Here is a 25,235-nt window from a genome sequence, read left to right as displayed (position 1 = left end):
GCAAAGTGCGAGCTGAAAATATAGGAAATTCAGATCTGAAGAGGGGCATTCTAAGGCTTGTTTGTAGGAATCTACTATGACCATACGTATTTCACTAAACAAATGATGCGAGCGCGAAGCGCGAGCTGAAATTTTTTTATATTTACATTAGAAAAAGAGACATTTTAAGGACCGATTTCAGGAATTCATGAAGAGCAGACAAATCTCATCAATCCACTAATTCGAACGTAAGCGCGAACACGAACAAGGATTTTTTATATATACAGACCGTAAAATGGGGCTATCACTTTAAGTAGTCATGAAAAGAAGCATATGTCACTACATAAAACAATAATAACTCGAAGTGCGATGATATATATTTGGTGCATATTGACTTGAAAACAGGACGTTTTGGTACAACATGATTGCACATGTATATCTCGTTAAACAGACAATGCTAGTACCATGAATAATGAACAAATAGGCCCTGAGCACATTATGTTTCATAAAGTTATGAAAAAAAAATTCTTATGTAATATAACACAACATATAATATAATATAACATTATAATGTACAATAAATTCTTCTTTCCCACTACGTTTCTTTCTTCTCCCTCTTTTTTTCCCTTTTCTCCCGTTTTTTTTTTTTTTTTGCCAGCCTATTGGGGGGGCACGTGCCCCCCATGCCCCCCCCCCCGTAGTTACGCCACTGCGGCGTGGCACATCCACTCTTGTGTGTATTTAACTTGGTCAAGACAAGTTCCTAGTGTGTCAATCTTTGACTTAGACTCAAATCATATTTGTTTGAAAAGTACTGTATGTGAATGACATATGGATTTTTCATGTTGAAAAATATTACGTTCAAATTACCCCCTTCCCCTTGAAAAACTAACTTATTTTTCTTTTTAGACAAGACCTTATCCTCCTCAATGGCCAGCTTCCTTTTCTCTCAGCCTTCTGATTAATATGTTTTTTCTTCTTTTTCCCCTTTTCTTTTTCTTCCTCTTCTTCTTCTTCTTTTTCATTTTCTTTTTCTTCACAATACATTATTCATGTTCTTATTATTTCTTTTCTCTCTTTCGCCATCTCTCTGTTCTACTAGATCTTTTCAATCCTCTGTTCCTACATCCATATCCAAGTTCTTAATCCGTTTCATAATTATGTACGTATTCTATATCTTTGTGTTTTGGTATACATATTTATTATTGCATTTTATTACACTTACGCAGTTTTCTCTCTATCAAATATATATGTATACACGAAGGGCGCCTTAAATCCACAAGCTCTGCTTTAACAGGGCTTTCGGTCTTTCATTTATAAAATATTTTTACTTCTACTGTGTATGCAGAATGTACCACTCTTTGTTGTTTATATATCATATTTGTTTATTCTACTATCCCTCTTTGTTCTCTGTAATGTTTGAAAGACAAATAAATAAATTTGAAAATAGTTTCTTATATTTTTTATGCAGATCCTGCTAGGGAACATTTCTTAAGACTTGAAGAGGCTACCCTGAGTAAATAAGAATTATTAGAAGTATCGATAAGTTTCTTTTACTATTACTATTTTAACGAATATTCCCAGCGATAACCTTGGATTACCATGATTACATGCTATTTTGGATTCATGGTTGAAGGATTGATCATGATAGAATTCTACTCTTGGTCAATGAACAATGTTCATTTTTTTCCTAATATAATTTGTATATTGCTCTTCAAGTCTCTTATCATAATGAAAGAAATGTTTGGCTATTCACATCAATCTTCAATGTGTTCGGTCGATAAAAAGGGAAACAACACACTTTTTTCACAATTTCATTAAATTTATCAATGGCGAAACCAAATCCATGCCACTTCTTCCCAAATAACTAAGAACACGGATCTAGTTATACATGAGGTACCCCTTCTTCTACTTCATTTTTTTTAGTCTATAATACGCCACATTGTAGTAGGAATCGTGTCTCCAATTACAATAAGGAGTAACTTTGGAGGTTGTTTCCATGGCAACGGATCCAAACAGAATGGTGGCCCATGACGTATACGACTGAAATCATTTTTAAGCTTCATTCGTTATGTGAGAGCCCATCTCATTTAGACATCATTACCATGATTACTTGTATAAAAATGGAACCCGTGTCGCATAAGTGGAAATTCTTCTGTTATGTTGTTTCCTATTGTTTCACGTAGCGTAATTTAATCGTTAATCTGATAACCATGATATTGCTTCCTGAAAGGGGTGTTTGACCACTGACTGAAAATTGAAGAAACGAAAGAAAAAAATAAGAAAACCTCAAACGCAATAGAAACCGATTCTTTTTATTTTTTATTGTTGTTCCTATTGATATTATCATTATTACTGTTATTATCATTATTATCGTTATTGTTATTATCATCATTATTATTGTTATTATCAACATCATCATTATCATCATTATTATTATCATTACCATGATCATTATGCCATAAGCATTTTGTTACCATTGACATTATCATTATTTGTATACTCTTTCATCATTTTTATCCGATTGTAATATCGCCATCATTATAATCATCATCTTGTGGATAACGGTAATAGCGATGATATCACTGATAATATCAACAAACAAATAAAAGTCACACATTTAAATAATATGATCGATACAAGAGTATTGGTATTGAAACATCGAGAGTTTATTGCAATCTGATAACTCATCAACAGTACTTTTCGATAAAGGTTTAATATGTCCCTTCTTCAATGAAACAATAAAATCATTTATTCATATATGTGTACGTGTGTAAAACAAACATTCTATACTCATTAAAGATTTATTGTACAGTATTGTACAACAATGACCTTTAGTAACTACTAAATCTTACTTTAAACATTTGCAACATGACGAAAGGTGCACCTTTTTTCGCAAAAGAACATAGGCAAGACAAGTGTGCTATTAATTACAGGACGACTTTTCTGGAGTGAGTGGGATAGTCCGAATCATTCAGAACATTAGACTACAACTGTCCCACGTATATCATGTACACTCCGAATTGGAAATTAAATTATATAAATTTGATTTCTAATGAAACCAACTCTAAGGCGCGTACTCTGAACTCGGGTTTAACTTAGACTACGGTCTATCTCTGTGCTACAATTATGGGAAGCCAAAGATATCACAATTTTGTTAATATATACTTTACATGCTTCTTATATTCATGGCTCTCTTTTCAAATTTTTTTAGTTGTTAAGACACCTACCTATCTTATATATCTTTCCCAGACAGTTAAGAATAATTTGAGAATCAAATAAGCTGATACATTGAACCTCTACTGTTAGGGATTTATGTAACCATTATATCCATAGTTGAACCACAAATTCAGACTGGGGTTTAGATGAAACCCGAGTTCAGAATACGGACCAGTACCTTATTTCTTATTCTTAGACTGCCCCTTTCTCTCTTGAGATTTATAAACATCCGATCTATGAAATTCCTAATCAGCCTTCTTTCCAGGAATTACCGATCACAATGAAAAATACTAAATACAATGGTTCTCCTTGAAATTAGGTTTCCCCCTTTGTGCATAGTTTATAAATGTGCATAAAAAATAAGCGATATAGATTAATACAACAAAATATTAAACGCCACAGATTCGCCAAGCTATTTTACATCTCAACACACAAAATGGAAATACACCTAAATTTAAATTCCCTATACGTTTACTATTTTCATTTCACCATGTAGACTATATTCTATTATTTCAAGAGGCGATTGGATTGGGCATTAATAAAAGGGGCCATTGTATTTGCAAAATTATGGGCACACATTCTTTGTTCAATTTGATCAATATTATGTAGATGTTAAAGCTGTGTAGAACAATGAGCATCTGAATAATTCACCTCATGAGAGAGGGAATAGGACCCCTCAGTCAATAAATTCTAAACCACACAAACCCATGCCATAAGGTGACGACGTCGAGTGTTTTCAGATACTGGCGTGACTATATACTGTGGCTTGTCATCATGAAAGCAATGGAAGTGTAAACTTTTGAATGCAAGACCACGCATCGACATCACCCTTCTGAAGACAACGCTAATCATGCATTGATCAAGAGCACACTTACAAACACCCCTATGTGACAATGGTAACGTGGAGAACAGTAACGCAAGCTTCCTCATGGCATCTCACACATCCACAGACATCACACATACAACTCATACACAGACAGCCTGCATGAAGAACCTGCTTTACTAATACACATCCACCTGACACAAATCACTGAAACGCATCCTTAAACAACACACACCACACTCTTCTACATGACACATATTTTACACTCATTCACGTATAACAAAACGTGGTAACACACACGCACATTAAAAAATCAGGTATTAAAACGCATCAACAGACAATTATTATCGTTGTGCATTAACATACAAACCATATCACCAATGCGCATCAACAGACGAACATTATTATCGAAATACATCCACAGACAAAACACTGAATCGAACAGATCCACAGAGAAAACATTTCCTGGACACTAATCCACAAACAGAACATGCCATAGATGACACACACCAACATAACTAAACATACCATCCGCAGACATCAACAATCAAATGAAACTATCGACGCACGTCCATGCATAAAAAAAAACACCAATACACACCCATAAACAAACAGTGAAAAGGTCAACAATGATCAACAGAAACAAATCAATAATAGACTTAACCTAAGCATGTATCTAAATATGAAACACGTTACCTTTATCGTATATCAAGTCACCACGCGGCTAGAGACGAACATTACAACAGCCCATGTCAACATACAAAAGATGTAGAGCATGGTCAGATCCATTGAAAAAAAAGCGGAATATTAACATGCATTTTTAGCACAAAACACATTACTAACAGCCGGAAAAGACATTGATGGCCCAATCATCATAATCATCCACATGTAAACGATCACAGCCAAGAGCGGAAACCTCTTGATAATGGTCTTACTAGTTTCGTAAACTGGTATTTCGAATTCAACTGGCATTTCCTACTGGACTGACTACACCAACTGAATACACGCATAGTTCAGTACGGGCATCATACATCTTCGTGCTTACCCTCACATTACCCTCCATGATACACATTCACGCCTGTCATCACACACAAAATACACAGTACCAACCACACCCTTACATATGCCATGCACACCCTCACATACAAAATACACAGTATCAACCACGCCTTTAGACCAATTATCTTCAAGCAACTGACGCCTATCCTCACTCACAAAATACACAGTATCAACCACACCCTTACACACGCCATGCACACCCTCACATACAAAATGCAACGTATCAACCACGCCTTTACACCAATTACCTTCAAGCAACTAACGCCTATCCTCACAAAATACACATTATCAACCACGCCCTTACACCTAATACCATCACCTGACGCCTACCATTACACACAGAATACACATTATTAACTACTCCCTTACACACACCATACACCTTTACGCCTACTACCACACACAAATAAGTAGTATCAAACACATCACATGATGCACATCCATACCTACCCTGACACATGAAATACAAGGTACCATCCCAGCCAAATGGACACACCATACTTTAGTTCCTACCCTCACACACAAATTGTACAGTACCAACCACATCCTTACACGATACACATTGATGACTGCGCTCACACATAAAATACACAGTATCAATCACGCCAATACACACACCAATCCACCCACACACATCACACACAAAATAAATAGTATCAACCACATTACGTATACACATCTATACCTACCTGACACACAAAATACAAGATTTCATCCCAGCCAATAGACATACCATACTTTCATGTCTTATTCCACACACAAATTACACAGTCCCAACCACATCCTTACACGATACACATTGATGCCTACCCTCTCAAATAAAATACACAGTATCAACCTCGCCCTTACACACACCATGCACATTAATACTTACCCTCACACACAAAATACATATAACATTAGTCACATCTCTACAAGATACACATCCATGCCTACCCTCACACACAAAATATACAGTTTCAACCAAAACTTGCCATATGCCTTTACACCATAACCCTTCACGAGGTTGATGCCTATCATTACGCACAAAAGACACATTATTAACCATGTCCTAACACACACACCATACACATTCATACATACCCTCACACACAAAGTGCACAGTATCAAGTGACCAATACACACGCCATACTACCCGACATACAGAATTCACCTATCAACCACGCCCTAACACCATACACAATAATATCTATCCCAACTTACAAAATACACAAGATCAACCAGTGCACGCCTTTACACACACACACACCCTCACTCACCCACCCTCACACACTCACTCACCATGCAATCTAATGTCTATTCTCCACACCACATTATGCAAGGTCTCAAGAGACTACCTACATACATCACGCACTATCGCTTCCACATGAAACTCCATAGGAATCACAGTATAAGCCCACGCCATGATACAGTTTTTAAGAATCACAATATACCAAAGCGTACGCCTTGATACAGTCTTTTAATCTATAAAAGCACCTAATATTGATAGCATCCACTCAACAGGGAAGCCTCCATAGCCTGCAAACTAACTTGACGTAAGGAAAATTTCGTGTCACGAGGCATCCGTGCAGCTCACTTGTTACATCCGAACATAAGAACTACAGCAAAACATAGCGTCATCATAGTGCCACTGTCACATAGGCCCCATGCCGACCAAATATACTACACATTCATATGTTATCGGTCTGGAGTCGGTCTCATCGAAGTGTCTGTGGGATAACTGAGCAAGCAGAGTTTCAACAACGTTATCAGTCGTAACATCAGTCCACCAGCAACGAACAGTGCAACCTACAAAACTCACTCATGTAACTTCCTTCGGCCATAATAACTTGTAACCAATTTGGAAAGTCATAACCATGGCTTAAACGCTATGATTCCGTCTGCATTAGTTCTTTTCTCTCAGATTTACCTTATCCATGCTATCAATAAAACCCGAGCGTGACGACTGACGTTTTACCTTCATGATAACAGTTCATAGATGGATTGCTTTTGAAGAATTCAGCACAATATGTAATTAACGAGATTTTCAGTGTTTTGTTTGTCTAATTTCACTTTATCTGTTCAAATCTAATCATTTTCAGCCTCGAGTAGTATACGATTATCACAAAAACTCTTTTGAATACGACTATGTTCTTTTGTCATTTCATAATATAATGAAATAATGAAATTTGTCCAGCCCAATGCGTTTAACTTTTCTATATAAAAAAAAGTCTGTGGATATGAACTAATAAATTCACAAATTTGAATCTGCTGAATACAGTAATAGTCTTGGTGTTATCACGATATGAGAATATCAGATTAAAGTATCAAATATTTAGATAAATTACTGTTGATAAAGATAATTCCAATGCAGTAGTTCGAATTTAGGTGTGTGAATGTTGTGTGTGAACGATTATGCGCAACCGCAGATGTTGTTTCAAAGTCCTTAACCATGCATTGTGTACATGTATGCAACACATGGTCCAATTTTTGCAGGATGGCGCCCGAATATTAATTTTGATTAGATTAAAAATAACTCAATACACAGAGGCAAGTATAAATATTCTTTATTAAGTTACCGCAATTATTAACTCAGGAGTGGACAAAAAGGATCACTGGATAAAACATCGCCAAATACTGTGTAAACTTTACATATTTTATGATGACTTAAAAAAAAAATGATGAATCCATTCGTCTACCTTCCAATTTCCCAACTGTTTTCCTCTGTTTTTCCCCCAGTCGAAAAAAATACACCACGGTTTCCCCTATTAGTATCATCCCACAGAGCTTACTCCAAACAATTGCGTCCGTGTCCAGAAATCGCATAACCCGATCTTTTGTGATAATTGGCACCCCTCCACTCTAATTACAGAAAGGACCGTTCCGCCAGTTTGGATGTAATCTTCGACTTTTTGGGTCCGAATTTAAATACCCAACGCGTTATCAAAATTCTAAGCACAAGTTGTTCTACTAGTTGTGTTCCTATACTCACGTTAAACGCGGCTGGTCGGGGGGGGGGGGGATTGGACAACCCTAGCTTTCGTTAAAAAAAAGTCCTCTCCCCTTCATAGTATTCGAAAGGGAGGTTCTGTTACTTTGGAAATATTATCCCTTTGATATAAAGTATCAGTTCGCTCTTCGTATTATACTACACAATAACTTACTTTAAGCATTTCTAACATTTCATTGTGAGCTTCCACAAACTATCACAGATTCAATTTCGGTAAAACAGCTAACCTCTTTTACCATTTTTACGAGCACTGTTGTCATTTTTTCATACCTAATTATCATAAAACCTTCATGGAGAGAGATAGAGTACAATAACATTATAATCAGATCGTTTTAATGAGTGCGAGCAAAAATAGCAAGACATGTACGGGCGACAAAACTATTCTGGCAATCGTCTTTCAGAAAAGTACAGATCATAATCTAGCCTGAGAACTCGCGATGGATTTTAACATGTAGACAGTTGCATCTTTTTTTACAATCCCCACAAACTACTGCCATAAGACATTTAAGAAGAAAAGTGGAGACAAAAGAATTGATAGTGAGAAAAAAATGTTTTTCTAAAAATAATTTGGCAAGATTGTTTTCGATTCTATTGCTTCCAATGAAAAGGCAGTTCTGTAAATTAATGTCAATGGCCAAACCGGCGAATCCACTCCAAACCAACATATTTCTTTTCTTTTTATAAAGTTATTACAAATTATAAGATCGGTCGGTTTGGTCTTGGCTTAGTTTGTGTGACTGTTGCCTGATGTTTGTCGAATATTTAGCAGGACCATGTTTTTTCCCCCGAAAATATAATAATGGTCACGAATATTTGTGAATCCAATTTAGAAAAAAAACACCATTTTATAAGAAACATAGGATAACCAGCTAATGTTGACTGTAGTAAATGTAAAGTACAAAAAGAATGTATAATTTTACCCTTTTCATAAAAAAATACCGTTTAAACATTAAACGTTTTTAAAAACAAAATTATTTTATAATGTACCTGAAGAAATTCTTTTGACATGAACATGTGTATTAAATACAATTCATCATGCATAGTGTCACATTGCACTATTCATATGACACTAGCGTTATAATTATGTGTACAGTCGTATCTTGTTGCTGTTTTTGATATACGTTTAATAAACAATCTTCGAATCGCCAGGTTGCAAAAAGATGACCCTTGGGGGGAAATGTCACATTGTACCGGACCAGTGGATTTATTATAAATTGTCGTTAATGCATCGTTCAGTAACAAAATTTATGGTTATACACCATTTTGCACACTTTCCCATTGCCTTAGAAGTTTCTTGTCGCCACGATTTTTTTTTAATCTCATCATGTGGTTATAAGTGTTTTATTATCTGCCATGAAACGTAATACCAGAGTACTAAATGACGTCCAATTTTCGATAAAGACATTTTTATCGTCAGTGCCATGTAATTTTGGCCTCTACTCTGTGTTCTCTTTACTCATTCCATTCAACATCGAACCTTCTTTCCATTTGTCTTCATCATTGACAAAATATTACCTCTGCGTGGTACCTGGGCTATCGATCCATTGCACTTTCCCAACTCTGGAGCAGTATCATCCAGGATCCCTGTTTCACATAGAATAAGATGCGACTCTAAATCACACTTAAATTTTCCAGTTGCGCGTGATATGTAACGCATCCCTGCATTGGTAAGATCATGTGCAGGAGACGCGCACTACAGCGAGTTCACCACTGACATTACACGTTTATTAACTGCGCGTTGTTACTACAGCATGACTTAAAATCACATTGTAAAAGAGTCCCCGGATTATCATGCTTCCTATCACGATACCATCATGGCGTGTGGTAAAACCTTTTCACAGTCTTCACGCGTCCTCAGAGTGTGCCACTGAGCCACCGGAGTTCGTTGTGAACTGTGCATGCGTTGCCAATGTGTGACCTCACTATGACCTGCATACAGAGAGTATAGAGAGGTGAACATTATGTATACATGTATTTAATTCGGGGTTCTAAACTGGACATTTCAGGCATGTTTACAGAGTAGTCGCTTAATGAAAAAAAAAATATGGGGTCAAATTTTCTACCACACAACTTTTAAGACGAGACCCCCTGTCTTATTTTCAATGGCTCATATTAATACATACCGGGTTGTGCCAAAAGTGAACTTTTGAATTCTCTCACCGTAGTGAGAACGGAAATTAATATTGCGTGAGTTTATTAATTGATTTCATTTGAATCGAGTTGAATTAATGTACCAGACTTTCTTCTATCAATAGAAGTCCATACAACATCCATCACCCAATTTTCCGTAGCCCGGTAAACACAATTTCAAAGTATTTTTCCTATTATACACGTTAATGCATATATCCATATTTTTTTTATTACTTCCGTACTTTATTTAGGTCAAGATTCCCATTACTATAAAAAAATAGACAGCGTGCCAAATGTACTATGCATGATTATTCTAAACATCCTCTAAAGGGTTTGAATGAGGTTTTTATCTCCGAAGTCGAGCCCATTCGTCACTCGCGGCATAATTAGATACTTGATTTGATTTTATCGTCCAAATAAATAAAATCATACACGAAGGGGTGTTTGACTACGAATTGTCTGAACTTTTCCCTATAGAGGTATTCTGAAGAATAAGAGTATGCAGTGCCCTCTCCCAAGTTACCTGAGGCAAACTTGCCCATGATGATCTGTCCAGTGAAGTAGTCCCTACTCTTTGTGTTGTAGTCCCATATAGATACCAGTAAGCTGACGTCATTCAGTGATGACGGAGTCACGTGAAAACTGAAGGTCTCATTGAAGACAGGATCTAAGGTGTTCTTTTTGGTGGAAGTCTTTTTGGTCTTTACCACTTTCTGACCGCTAATCATTTGAAGCTTTACGAACGGATCTAGAGGAGAAAACAGGGGGAATGGCGTTATAAAGGGAAATTCTCTTCCAGGGAACCCAAATACACGGTGAATCTCTTGTCATACGCTAATGCGCTTTAAGGGTATTCTTGATATATTTAACTTTTTCATAAAACAATTGAAAACATTATGTGAATTTTAGGTAGAAAATATTAGATGGTCATCGTGTCTCTATCAGAACAGCAACGGAAAAGCTTTTCGCGCCTTTAAAAGTGCAAGTAGGTATATTTGCACCATCATAGGAAGCAGAGTAGTACCGTTGAAAAGTGCAAAGATCACACCTTTTTATCGCGACAATTAATGCACCAAAATAGGTTAAAAGTTGAATATAAAAAACTATGCCTTTCAGGATACAAACTGGTATTTCTGTTTACAAATTGGAATTGAAGGTGTCTTTTCGTCAGTGTCGTCTGCTGGGTGCAAACTTGACCTTTTGGTGTGCACTTGGACAAAACAGTCATTTTAAGAGACCTTCTAAAAAAATTCTTCTCTCTCCTTACCTGAACCTCCAACTATATCGGTCTGTAGCAGCTGTTTTGCTTTGATGACGTCAACGTTGAGTCTACCTGCGCTGGGTAGATAGTTGAGAGATAAAAGTATCTCCCCACGACCGGGGTTATTCTGGAAAGATGAGGAGTGGTGAAAATTAATTCAATTTTCTTAAAATACATTTCACTTGTGATTACCAAAACTGGAGTATCAAGACAAATTAAATCCCGCATGACTCTATTGTTATTATCTATGAGCGTAGATGTTTTTTAAAGAGACGGTCAGGTAAAACGCTTCCTTTGTTGAAACGTAAAGTGTTTAAAGTCTGTTTAAGTTTAAGTAAAATTATATTTCTTATTAAATGAAAACTAGTGTTCCAAATGGGTAAATAACCTATACAATTTTACAAATGAAAGAATGTCATTTAAATAATGTCATTTAAATCATTCACTTTTCGAGCATAGAATGGACCGACTGTCACTTAATGTGTAAGAATATGTGTTTTGGCATTTATTTAGAAAACAATAATTACAATGCGAGATAGAGTTCTTTATTTTTCTTTATGGTAATTTTAGATTTTTTGCAACGATCTGATGATCATTACATTATCAAAAAATAAAAATGATCGAATGATTGTTCAAGATAATCCAGGTTACTGAACCTTTGTAAAATATTAACCTAATGAGCATGTTAGGTGTGGCCTTGGATTTAAAACAAGATCTTTTTTGTTTAGATGGCAAAGCAACAAGATGACAATAAACAGCCACTTGATTGGCGCTGACTTTCCCTTAGCTCTTGCTGTCGAAAAATCTACACAGTGACCTTCGTAGCAGTGCCAAGTATGCATATGGAATATCGCGCTTACTCACACATACTGTACGAAAAACATAGTACATGGTATAAGGTGGCGCGTGCAAAATGAGAGTTTAAAAAAAGAGGATTAAGATTGGCTTCACTTGTATTTTTTGGGGGGGTTATATTATTGTATCAACCCTTTAAAAATCATGCACTCGGGTGTATAGAAAATGGGTCAAATACTAGAATTATTTAAAAATTATATTGTTGATTTATTATTGATGGAAAAGAAAGAGATCGTGCATGCTAGTCTGCTCATTTTGATATTTATCAAGGGATATGTCATCAAGCTCTCCGGAATAACACACGGTCGTACTCACCGTTAAAGTTCGCTCTGTGGAGTTCTAATAACTTGTGGCAAAATTTCCTATTACCCTAATCAAAATGATAGATTTCAACATTTGCAATCAAAATGATTGAGATTTGAGAAAGTGATTTAGTACTAAATGAACATGATCAAAATATGCCTAAAAGCCTAATTTACGGCCTCAAATGAAGTCAAAGGAACAATTAAGTAATTCCAATGATTGCACGATCACCGGTATAAATCTCATATTATTACAAAACAAAACAAAATTGACAAATACTTACGGTGGTATGTAGAAAAATAGCAGTTGACAGAATATTAATTAGTGTTATTTTTGAAACATTTTTATGTGCTACAATCATTTATTTGCAAAGGAGATCATGTATATTAGCCTACTAAATTAAGTTGTGGTCATTTGTTATTGCTCCTAGATCTGATAATATGTAAGGGGTAATAAGATGAATTCTTTTACAAATGGCGAAATCGCACCGATGGGGTGTCGAAACCGGGTCACCCGATGGTGAGACCACCGTGCTATCGTTCATCGTTATAGCTTTTCTTTGATTGATGAAGGTTATATCATGAACTACAACACATTCTTACTGATTATTAACATTAGTACACTGTTAAGAAAAATTTATCCTTACAATAAAAGAAGTTCCTGCAGCAGAGTCTCGAGAACACCTGTAATCTTACCAGATTGCGTAATCTTACAGGAAATTGGTATTTAGTGTATGGAATCTTATAGATTTCCTTGAATGAAAATTCGTTTCCCCTTTTTAAACAGACCTGTTCTGTTAAATTGCAGAAAATTGAGGTTTTATGAATTTACAGAATGATTCTGTTATTGCTTTCTGCAAAATCTTCTTTATTTCTGTAAAATCACGGGTTTTTTAACAGTGTATTGCAAAAACCCCTTACCTGATTTGGTGGTTGAAGAGGTTTCCAGTAATGTCCACCTTTCACCAAGTTGAGACCCGCTAGAGGAACAGTGTGCTGTCCTATAACACAATGTCTGGAAAACTTATCAAAGTCTTGCACACTCAAAAGCAACATCCTCCGTTGTGCCTCTTGGTGAGGGATATTAAAGCAGAAACTCTCCTCAAAGTTTGGATTCTGTGTTTTCCGTTTAACTGAGGTCTGCCTGGCATCCTTCTGATCTGGCAAGAGGCATATTTTGACATAGGGGTTGGAATGTGATAAGTCTTGCTTAGAGGAATCGTAAAACATAGGTGGTGGAAGGTCCCTTGCCTTGATAATGCGGACGTTCAACCTTCCTTCGTTCACCTCGTACTTGAGGGCAAAATGGATCTTGCCAAGTTTGAATCTAGCAACCTTTTCTTCGTCCGTCAAGTCTTCTTCGTTTTCATTCACTTCGTATAGTTTTGGTTCTATCTTATCTGCTTCGCCGAATGATGATAAATCACTCGTATACCTTCTGGTCAGTGGCCTTGGTTGAACAGGTTCTTGGCTCGTATTAGGGGGCCAGAACTCAATGGGTTTCATGTCTATAACAGGCACTGGGGTACTACTACCCCGTCGGTAGCCTGAACTAGAATACTCCGACACTGGTGTCGAACCACGACGCGATTCTCCGCACGACGACCGTCTCGAGCTGGTAGAGGGCAATCGCGAGTGCGATGTCGATGATGGGATGTCGCTTGAATAACCCGGTGATATAGGCACGTCTGCGTTGTCGTCGTCGTCAAAATCGTCGGCGAGGTCTTGGAAGGATGAGTGATGTGGACGGCAACAATCACCACAGCAACTACGGCAGCAACGAGCACCGCAACACAGAGTTGCTGTCAACTGCCAAAGTATACTCCCGCCACCACGATGCTAGATGAAGCAAAAATAAAAGATAAAACATTTATCAATATTATCAATAAAATAAAGTCAGTATAGATCAACAAAATTCATTTACAAAATTAGATTATCTGTATAACGGAAATGCTTACCAATATTACAAGCAATAATGTTTGGCATGCTTGGGGTTGATCATGGAACTGTATTATACTGTGTGAAAGTTAACCCAACATTGCTTGGTAATAGTAGTTTTTTACTGACATTTTCCTCACATCCCTTTTACTAAATAATGGAGAAAGTTTGATGTACTCAACCCTGTTATGGTGTACACTAAAGCGGCAGAATCTTAATATGGGGAGTATAGATTATGTAGTAAAGCAATTGGTGACTCCTCTTCAATATTGCATTCTTTGCATTATCTTTGTAAAAGCAGTTTAGGTGCAGTTTTTGTTGTTTGTGGTTTAGTGACGCTTTGCAATTTCAAAATGTATTCCCAATCTGTACTTTTTTTTTGTCTTCAATATGGTTCATGAATGCCATACAGAGCTAAACAGTAAGCCTGCATTGCCATGGAGTCATTATATGAAGAAATCAAAGATGTTATCATATTGCTATCTCTCTCTTTATTCATCTCCCCTTCTTTCTCCTTCTCCCCCATTCTCTCCCCATCTGTCCGTGTCTCTGCTAATTCTCTTTCACGATCCCTACGTTTCCTTTCCTCATTCCCTGCTTTCACGCATACACCAGGATACGCCCCTGACCTAGTAGTTCTGAGTGACGCACTGGTCGGCACAATATGATTAATTCAAGGAACCCCAGTGTAGTAATTCAATCAGCGTTGTCTATCTGATTAATGCATGTTCGTATTCCTCCAGCCAGAAAAAATACAAAACTAAAATTTTACACCTCAGAACAGAAATGCACGGGAAGAGAAAGACGGGTAAAGGCAAAATGGTTGAAGTTTATGGGAGATGGACAACAGCAACATATATAATTTTATAGGGATGTCATACAGAGAGATAGGGAGAAAAAAAATAAAGAGAGAAGAAAGGAAGAGGGAAAAGGGATAGACAAGGGGAGAGGTTGGACGTTATTAATATGCAAGGCTATATAGTGACATGAAAAAAATGTTTATGCATGTATGTACTATTATATAAGCTTGCATTGATTTGATGTCACTTTACTGGGATCACAATAAAAGGAAAGAGATTGAAAAAGTGCATATGTATACGAAATATGATAATAATTGAGACAAGCCCAGGTCATGACTCATCACTATCAATGCAGGCCAGTGGTAATTAATCGTTACAAGAGGTTCATTTATTCATTCATTTAATGGAAGACAGAGCACAGTGATCGCGTTATTATGCACTCTTAAAGGTATTTGCATATTATGTATTGCCAACGAAATTATACATTCTTTATCAGGTTTATTGGCAAACTACAATTCTAAGTTATACATTAGGAAATCCTTGCGAAATGACAGTTATAGTATATTTATACTACGGATTACGCATTCTCCCAGTCTTCCCCCCCCCTAATTAATTGCGGAGTATACAAAAAAAGAATGTTGGTATTATTGTGCCTGCATGTCGATGCTCACACGAACCATGATATCGAGACCCCCACCCACACATCCAACGATAGGTTAATGAAAAGGGAATAGTTCCAATGTTCCATTTGCCGGAGATATTATAACTATTATATCTAAAACGGGAGAGAATAGAATGGGATAAAAGTAGTTCAAAATACGTGCCCAGGAGCATTTATATCATTCGGAAAGCCTCGGTAAAGGTCATTTAGGAATATAACAACTCCACCTTCTATATCCCATTCTAGAGATTAATGCAATCCGATATCACGGGCCTTTCTCGTCGGCGTAAACCAGATGATCATCATATAAACAGGAGCTCTGTTTTTCAGCCTTCGGACATTATGCGCTACTGAAATATCCACCCTTTAAATCTAATAAATGCCCGTGCTTTAGCCTGAAATTGCGCGAAGATCTTCTCGTCCCGAGCACTCTTATTATATCCTGAGCCTTCGCTAGCTAAGGGCAATATATATGGTCCAAGGAAAACCAATACGGTAGCCATCAGAGCGAAGGGGCGCGATGCTACGGCATGAGGGAAAACTTGGGTCCCAACCTTAATAAGAAAAAAAATAAACACAATAAAAGATAAATAAATCTGAGATAGCTGGTTAGACACATAGAAAGAAAGAGAGCAAGATAGAAAGATAGATAGACAGACAGACAAATAGATAGATAGATAGATAGATAGATAGATAGATAGATAGATAGAGATAGATAGATAGATAGATAGATAGATAGATAGATAGATAGATAGACAGACATACAAATAGATATATAGATAGATAGATAAATCGATCGATTAATAGATAGAGATGGATAGATGTTTCTTATACATAAAGACAAGAGAATGGAGAAAGTATGGAGAAAGGAAGAGACATTAATCATAAATAACAGAACATAATCAAGCATTTCTACATTTTTCCATCAATAATTCTTATGATTATTTTTGTATTACAAATCCACATGTATTACCTTTCCTAAATCCTTGTAATTTCATTTTTTTTTAAAGACAAATGAATGGAGATAAATCATAGATGAAAAGATAAAAAATAAGAGGGACTATTGGCTGATGGGTAATGATGATAACAAACAATAATGATAGATGTCGCAGAACCAATCACTAACGATCATTATAATAGAGTGTTTATAAGGATGATAAGCATGACAATAATGATAATATTAATAATAATAATGATAAATATGATAATAATAATGATAACTACTATAATTTTCATGATAAACTTAATAACATCCCAATTTTAACAATGAAATTCAATAAGTAATAATCATGAGATATATAAATTGTGAAATAAAAGTACAAAAATATGTTGCACAAAATGTTTAATAGGTGTACAGCTTAATCATAAATCATGATAAATATAGCCCTACAGATTATCACCTTAATCTACCTAGTTGTTTCACATCTACTCAAGATCGAGTACAGGGCCCCGTCTTACAAAGAATTGCGATTTATCCAATCAACCACAGCTATGGACAGCCAGCAACATCAACATTTATAATGCAAATTTGTTCAAAATATTTCCTAGATATGATGTATATTCATTCATGTGATTCTCATTGTGTACGCTGGAAATTGTGTAAATTTCCAGTAGAAAAAAATTATGGTATGGATGGATTTCCATACTCTTTGTAAAACGGGGCCATGAGTATTACCGTCCCCTCTTTTTATCACTTTCTACCCCCTTCTTTGTCCCTCTCTCTTCATTTCTGCCCCTCTTCCTCGTATATTACCCTCTCTTTTCGTCGTCACTCCCGTCTCCATATTTTCTCACTTTCTCTGTGGTGTGAACAGACGGTGTGAAATTCGTCAATGTTGCATCAAGTCGTCGGCCGCGTTGTGTCAATTGCTGGTCTGTAGTCTCTTCAAACGTTTACCTCATTTTCAGCTGTTTCAGAACTTTGAATACATATATATACATATTTTGTGTATACATCTGATTGACTCTTCTATTTTAGTATTTTGATAAACTTTCATTACCCATCTGGCAGTGAAGTCGTATCTTTAAGAAAATTTTAATATAATTATGTTCTATACACACACGTGTATACAGACACTATGCGGTTCGCGGGCATCAGCATTCCTCTCTCTCCCTCTGTGTATCTATCTCTTTCTCTTTCCCTCTCCCTTCCCCACCCTCTCCTCTCCTTTTCACCCACACCCATGCACACACATCCTTGTTCAATATATTCATCCTTTGCTCGATATCTTTTCTCCTCAAATCTTCATGTAACAACGCCTCATAAAAGATTTCGCTGTATGATAGTACACCCTCCCCATCCCTTCAAATTAAAGAACACCTGCACCTCCGTCTCTGGGTACCTGTCAGCGGTATGTCAAATTAATTTGCATGGATGAGGAGAAGACAGATGATAAAAGCAGAAGGGAATCGCCATCTCCCTTCGACCTCGTGACGTCAGAGTTTCCTGATCGTGGCTGTAGGGCTAGAAACTCAGACGATCTTACAACCCATCTCCGATATCGCTTATACCTTGCATATTGGTTCAGTATGTAGGCATTTTCTATATTCTAATTGTCTTCTTCCCTGCCACCCCCTCCCCCGTTTTTCTATTTTTTATCTGTCTCTGCTCTTCTATCTTTCTTTCTCTTCTATCTCCCTCTCCTTGAACCTGTTGAATGTTCATCAGTCACCTTTCTTCTCTTTCAAGTCTTCAGGCTAAAAATCACGGTCTTGATGGTAAATTTAAATAGGCCTACATGTAGGTTTACATACATTTATTTTTTTACTGACTCACTTTTTGTCTCGCCTGCATAGCAAAGCGAGACTATAGGCACCGCTGGCGGCGGCGGCGTCAATATCAAATCTTAACCTAAGGTTAAGTTTTTGAAATGACATAACTTAGAAATTCTATGAAACTTGGACATAAGGGTAATCAATTATTACTAAACATCCTGTCTTGGTTTCAGGTCACATGACCAAGGTCAAAGGTAATTTAGGGTCAATGAACTTAGACCATGTTGGGGGAATCAATATTGATGTCTTAACCTAAGGTTCATTTTTTGAAATGTCATCATAACTTAGGAAGTGAAGTATTACTGAACATCCTGACCAAGGTCAAAGGTCATTTAGGGTCAATGAACTTTGGGCATGCAGGGGTATTTGTTGAATTTCCATCGTAACTTTAAATTTTCATGAAGCTAGTACATAAAACTTATAAATAAAAGCAATCAAGTATCACTGAACATCCTGTGCGAGTTTCAGGTCACATGATCAAGGTCGAAGGTCATTTAGGGTCAATGAACTTTGGCCATGTTGGGGTATTGGTTGAATTTCCATCCTAACTTTGAAAGCTTATGGATCTAGTCAATAAAACGTAGACATATAAAGAGTAATCAAGTATCACTGAACCTCCTGTGCGAGTTTCAGGTCACATGACCAAGGTCAAAGGTCATTCAGGGTCAATGAACTTTGGTCGTGTTGGGGTATTTGTTGAATTGGCATCATAAATCATAAAGCTTATGGATCTAGTTGATGAAACATATGGGTAATCATGTATAAATGATTGTTTTGCACACATCTTAGATCACATGATCATGATCAAAGGTCATTTTGGGTCAATGGACATAGTATTTTATTATCATATGAATGTTTTCTTTTGTGAATAATTATTCAGTAGCTGTTTTCAAAGTAAGCACTGCTGCTATATCAAATCGCGTAATGCATGCAAGACTACCAGAGGCGTTCAACTTGTCTTTAATTTAATTGTCTACAAAGTGATATATATATTCATATATTAACTGAGCAGGAAGATAGAATTAGCAACAAATATAATGTGACCAAATATAATGTGACCAATATCAAACGAAACTTAATCCCCAAAGGGAAATACAAAAATATACATTACAGGACAAAACTCACGTAAACATCTTCATACCAATCCTCTGTCAATGACAATATATAGACAGCATACACAGTATAGTACGTGTTTGTACTTTAAATGCAACACTATATTAACAGGAGTATAGAAAGGATACACAATGGGCAAGCCAAGGATCCGATGACAGGTGAAATAACTTGGCACTAAGTTTTAAAAGGCCAATTATTGCACATTTTTCCTTATTTACACCTCCCAAAACGCCCCGTGCATCCTACAACGTACCTCTTTGGATGCTTGGTTCTTTTTTAGTTGAAAATGTGCAAATTTGCAGTTTTCTTGAATGGTCCAACCCTGTTCTCATTAGGATGCAACGATGCAACAAATAGTAGCTCCCAACTTCGTATTTGAAGGGTGCAAAATTTGCTTTATTTGAAGTGTTCAACATTGAACCTTTTTTCTTAGTGTATATTAGAAACGTGTACATGATCTTAAGGAAATATACATTAAAACAGACTATTTTCATTTTCAAGTTGTCATTCTTTTTTTTATTTAACAAAACGTATGCACAGCCCCATCCCCCAACCCCAATAGAAAAGGGAGAGAAATTTGCCGTACAAGAGGGAGCACCCCTCCCACCCAGGCGTGCATGCGATCAAATCTCTACAAGGCAATGGTTGACACGCGGTGTGCTCAACCGACCATAAGATGAGCTTCTCCTGGGATGCATTATGCCATCACGCTCTGCTCCCACGGTATAACAGGAATCCAAGGGCGGGTTCATACCCCATTACATCGATGGTTTGCCTTTGAGATGGGTGGCGAGTGTTCGCACGTTCATTGTATGATGCTATATCAGGTATGCAACTTGAGGGTTCACACCTTATTGCATTGGTGGGTTGCATCATGAGATGGATAACGAATATTAGCACGTTCATTGTATGATGCCATATCAGGCATGCGACGGGAACGTTCACACTATATCACATTAATGGGTTGCATGATGAGATAGGTAGCGAATGTTGTCACGTTCACTGCAGGCTGCCATGACAGGCATGCAAGCGGTGTGTTCACACTCCATTATATACTAGTATGTTGGCTACATACGATAACTGATTTTGAATATTGTGTCTATTGCAGGACATTATAACAAGTATCAAACGATGTTGCTCACATATTCTTCCTTCATGGATTGCATGTGTGTGAAAATTGACAGTACCAAATTTAGGATTATTAATTCATGAAAACCTTTGGAATGACTTGGGACAAGTCCTATAGAGTGAAATAAAATCAATGAAGCATTCAATGTGGCTGTTACCAACGTTAACTTCATTATGATTCTTTTCTTTAGAAAAAAAAATAATAGAGTTTTTCCATTCTTCATTTACTTTCAACTATCGTTCGATTATAGTTTTTTATTTCGGGATTTATTGCTTTCTGATTTTACTCCATCGATTTTTTTTTTAAATGTTGCTTAAATGTGTAGAACCTAAATAATAACTTATTTAAAAGAAAGAAAACAGCTCAAGGTCTCATGATGCTTCAACCATAGTCTCATGATGCTTCTTTTAATCCTGCAGAAATTTGAAGGCATAGAATGCAAGAGACGTCTGTTATTTGATTAGTTCAGTTTATCGGAAGCCCCCATTATTCAAGTTTCTTTGTCATGTTGTCACATGGTCTCTAATCCAACAGGTGTTAGCGTATTGTGTGCTCGTAGACATTCTGGGAACCATGTATGACTGGGCCAATGTGAATGTATGACTGGTATCATAAGAATTTTAAGAGCGTTTTATTATACCAATACTTCGGTTTTAGTTAAAAGGCGATCACATTGCCGGTTTAGATGGCAGTTCGTGTCGGTTTGGGAATGTAATCTGTCCTTTATTGCAGGTTTTAGCCGATCACTAAGTTACAACGTTTTGCATTATTTGTTTAAATTATGTTTACCTAACAAAACAACACGCACCTTGAAAACAATTTAGCCAATCAATGTAATAAAGGACACTGATTACATCCACAAACCCCACACGAACAGCCATTTAAACAGGCGATGTGGGACAGCCCCTTCAGACCAAAGTTTGAGATGGGCCAGCACCCAGCAAGCCTTCGGAAAATGCAGAAGCAGAATGCAGAAGGAATTTAATCTTGCCAGGGACACTTCTATATCCACCCCGGTCGAGTGAGGCATAATTTGGATAACTTTCCAGCTGAAGGAAAAGGCCATGTTGGGATTCGAACCCACGACCCTCTGATTGAAGAGCCAGACTTTCCTCTACTATTTACGTTTCTGAGTTGAGGAAAGTACCTTGGCCACAAATTTTGTCGTTGGAAGCAATAGGCCTAAAGGAAGCAGAAATTCCTATTTATTTTCTCCGAACGGTAATTTATCAGATGTGAGGCTGCCCAAGATTTACTGGACTGGTCGCATTCCGGCTCACTCTCACTGGCAACTGTAAGTTATAAATAATTTAGTGTACTGTTGAAGTAAATCATACAGGTGTAATTTATACATATTAATTACAAAATTTCGCAAAGTATGATACTGATGTAATGAGCCAGAAGTTTTGAGGGACCAGACATTGCGTATGGGGTGAAAAGTTTTCAAAATCTGCGAGTGAGCGGAGCGACCGAGCAACAATTCCGAGCTTTTTAATGCAAAAATCGAATTTCGACACAATAATCAGAAAATACTATCATATTTATCCCCTTTCATATTCCTTTCTTTCTCCCTTATTTTTCTTGGTCATGACATTTTTTAGGGTGTTCATGGCTCTCAACCCCCCCCCCCCTCCCATATGTACGCCAGTAATTGATAAGGATGATGAAAACCGAGTACTGATGTTTGTGTCATTTGAATTCGAATGCAGTCTTATTCACGTTATCGACATGATCAAAGAATGTGTTTGATTCCGTTTCCTTTACACTGTTACAAACGTCATCGATCGTATAGGGGAAATTATACTTGAGGAACTTGAGCAGAGAGAGACTTTAAAGGAAACATTATATGTAAAAATATGTTTATATGTAAGACGAACTTATCGTACTTATGCTTAAAATGTAGCATCAACAAGATCGAAGAGAAACAGAAAAAAAAATGTTGAAGCTATTTTCAGTATGTTCATGGTGGTCTGATAAGGATAAAGTTATGTAGTCATGATGTTAACATGGTAAATATGATGATTTTATAACTGGCATGTATGCCACAAATTAAAAAAAACCTTCCCCCTCCCCGCCCCTCCCTCTCTCTCTCCTTATTTCCATTTTTTCCACCATTCGCTTCTCCATCCATGTATCAGAGGAACCTGCATGGCGACATGAGATGCTGCTATACAGCATAGGATGGGTCGATAGGCCTAAAGAAAAATGGTTTTATGCATTTCTTAGGGCCAATTATCATGCAGTCAAGCATGATTACACCAGGTCAGTCCCATTTCAATCGATCGGCACAAGACACCATGATTAAGAGGATTAAAGGACAACTAAAATTTAACATATTTAATACAAAAAATTAAAATAAATACAAGCAAAACACAAATAATCAATGCATTTTCAATTTTTTTTAAATACTTTGTTAGTTTTGTATTAAAATTCGGTTACATTTATTCAAATTTCAAAATGTTAAAATTCTTTTTTTTCGTCAGAGCATTATAGCTTCAAGCAAGAGTACTACAAATGCGATTCGTATCCCAGGTCAATCTGTAATGGATTGACATGAAACGTCATTTCTGCGGAAAGAATTTCCATTTTAAGGAGCAATCACACTTTGACGAATAGATGACGGATTTGGTGAGCTATGTTAAATTGTAAATCCATGTGTATTGCAAATCTGGACAAGATGGCATTTTTAAGTGTTTCGTAAGCAGTAATTCAAAGATGAAAGATCGGATGATATGAATATGAAAGGAATTTCACAATAATCTGAGACATGCCCTGCATATGCCTACATCTTTTGTGGAATCGAAGGCAAGAGAAATTGGGAATCTGATATCTTTTCTACAACTACTTTTTGCCTTTATACCATTTGTTTAGGCTTAATGAACAAAGCTCAGTTCCGACAATCTAAATTTCATAAAATGTGACATTGCATTACAGTCCTCATTACTTTAAATTGATACCACCGCTACTAGGCGGAATATCAAAAGAATATGAATGGTCGTAAATCTACTTATCGGACTATCATGAATATTGATAGTAAGGATTGCGAACATATATATTTCTTGGTCGTTTAACGACTTCTTATATCTTTTCAGATTCATTCATTTCTTTGTAGTATTTGAAAAGTCGGAAGCCATGTTTTTTTTGTTTTTTTTTTACAGAGGAGACTAGCTTCCTATAAACTTAATGGAACTCCTAATATTAAGAAGATAAGAAATGCATGAAGGTGATTTCATGTTTTTCCTCTATATGTATTTTTCTTTGTCATTTCCAATTAAGCATAACTAGTTTTATGATGATGTAGATATCTTAGATTGCATTAATCGCGATCAGATTACTTTGTATATCTTTATCACTATTTTATTTTCCCTTATTTTATCAAGTTAGTTATTTTTCATGATTTCACTTGATTTTTCCTATTTATCTGTAAGTATTGCTGAGAGTACTTTCGTCCAAAACATTCAAGGAATACTTTTACCGTTGCATGCATAATAAACAGACATCGGGTAAATATTTCGCCCACATTGAGTCAAGTGCGCTAAAGTGGTCTCCGGACAACAAACTATATTTGCCCGAACTGGGTGGATATAATATGACCTGTCCAACTTGTATAGCACGAATAATTTACACAATACCCAAGCGGCACTTAAGAAGAGGAGCCGCAAATAGTTTACAAGGATATTAGATTTCAAATGCAAAGTGCTTAGAGTGTTTGAACTTCAATTTGTGAACATGTACAATTCACGCTTTTGGAGACAGTCTTTTGGCGATCTGATGACTTTCGAATGTAGTTTTTATTTTCTGTTACTTTGTTCCATCTTTCCAGATTTTTAAGACGACTCGGGATTGCGAAATATGTGCATTTGAATTAAACTGCACAATGTAATATATAGGTTTTCAAAATTGACCTTCATTCACACGGCAAAAAATCTCAATTTTTTTAGTCGAATATTTCTTTTTTCGTTTCTTTAACGTAAATGTACATTGACAGAAAATCTTAAGACCTGTCGCGATCTTGATCGCAATCCAATTCGCAGTTCCTCTTGCTTTATGTGTGTGTGTGTGTTCAGAATAATTGTGATGTGAATCTTCTCGGGAATTGAAAATCAAGTTTCTATCCCATGATGCACATGCGCATAAATGTAGCTCTTTTAACCTATACGGATCAATCTCCGATCAAGCGAGTTTCAAACATTTCTTTCCTT

At 36.5% G+C, this 25,235-nt stretch overlaps 1 protein-coding gene across 1 annotated transcript; it reads right to left on the bottom strand.

Moving 5' to 3' along the window:
- Nucleotides 1-8,542: 8,542 nt before the first annotated feature.
- On the bottom strand, nucleotides 8,543-16,035 carry LOC129270402 (synaptotagmin-17-like). The gene is made up of 5 exons (XM_054907790.2): nucleotides 16,027-16,035; nucleotides 13,539-14,456; nucleotides 11,467-11,587; nucleotides 10,723-10,947; nucleotides 8,543-9,998 (listed from the first exon to the last, which is right to left on the bottom strand). The coding sequence occupies exons 1-5, from the start codon at nucleotides 16,033-16,035 to the stop codon at nucleotides 9,871-9,873; spliced, it is 1,401 nt and encodes a 466-aa protein (XP_054763765.1). The 3' UTR covers nucleotides 8,543-9,870.
- Between the last annotated feature and the right edge of the window lie 9,200 nt (nucleotides 16,036-25,235).

The sequence above is a fragment of the Lytechinus pictus genome, chromosome 10 (assembly GCF_037042905.1).
Source record: "Lytechinus pictus isolate F3 Inbred chromosome 10, Lp3.0, whole genome shotgun sequence".
Lineage (NCBI taxonomy): Eukaryota > Metazoa > Echinodermata > Echinoidea > Temnopleuroida > Toxopneustidae > Lytechinus > Lytechinus pictus.
The sequence above is the reverse complement of the archived record's forward strand: the minus strand, read 5'-3'. Positions and strand labels throughout refer to the sequence as shown.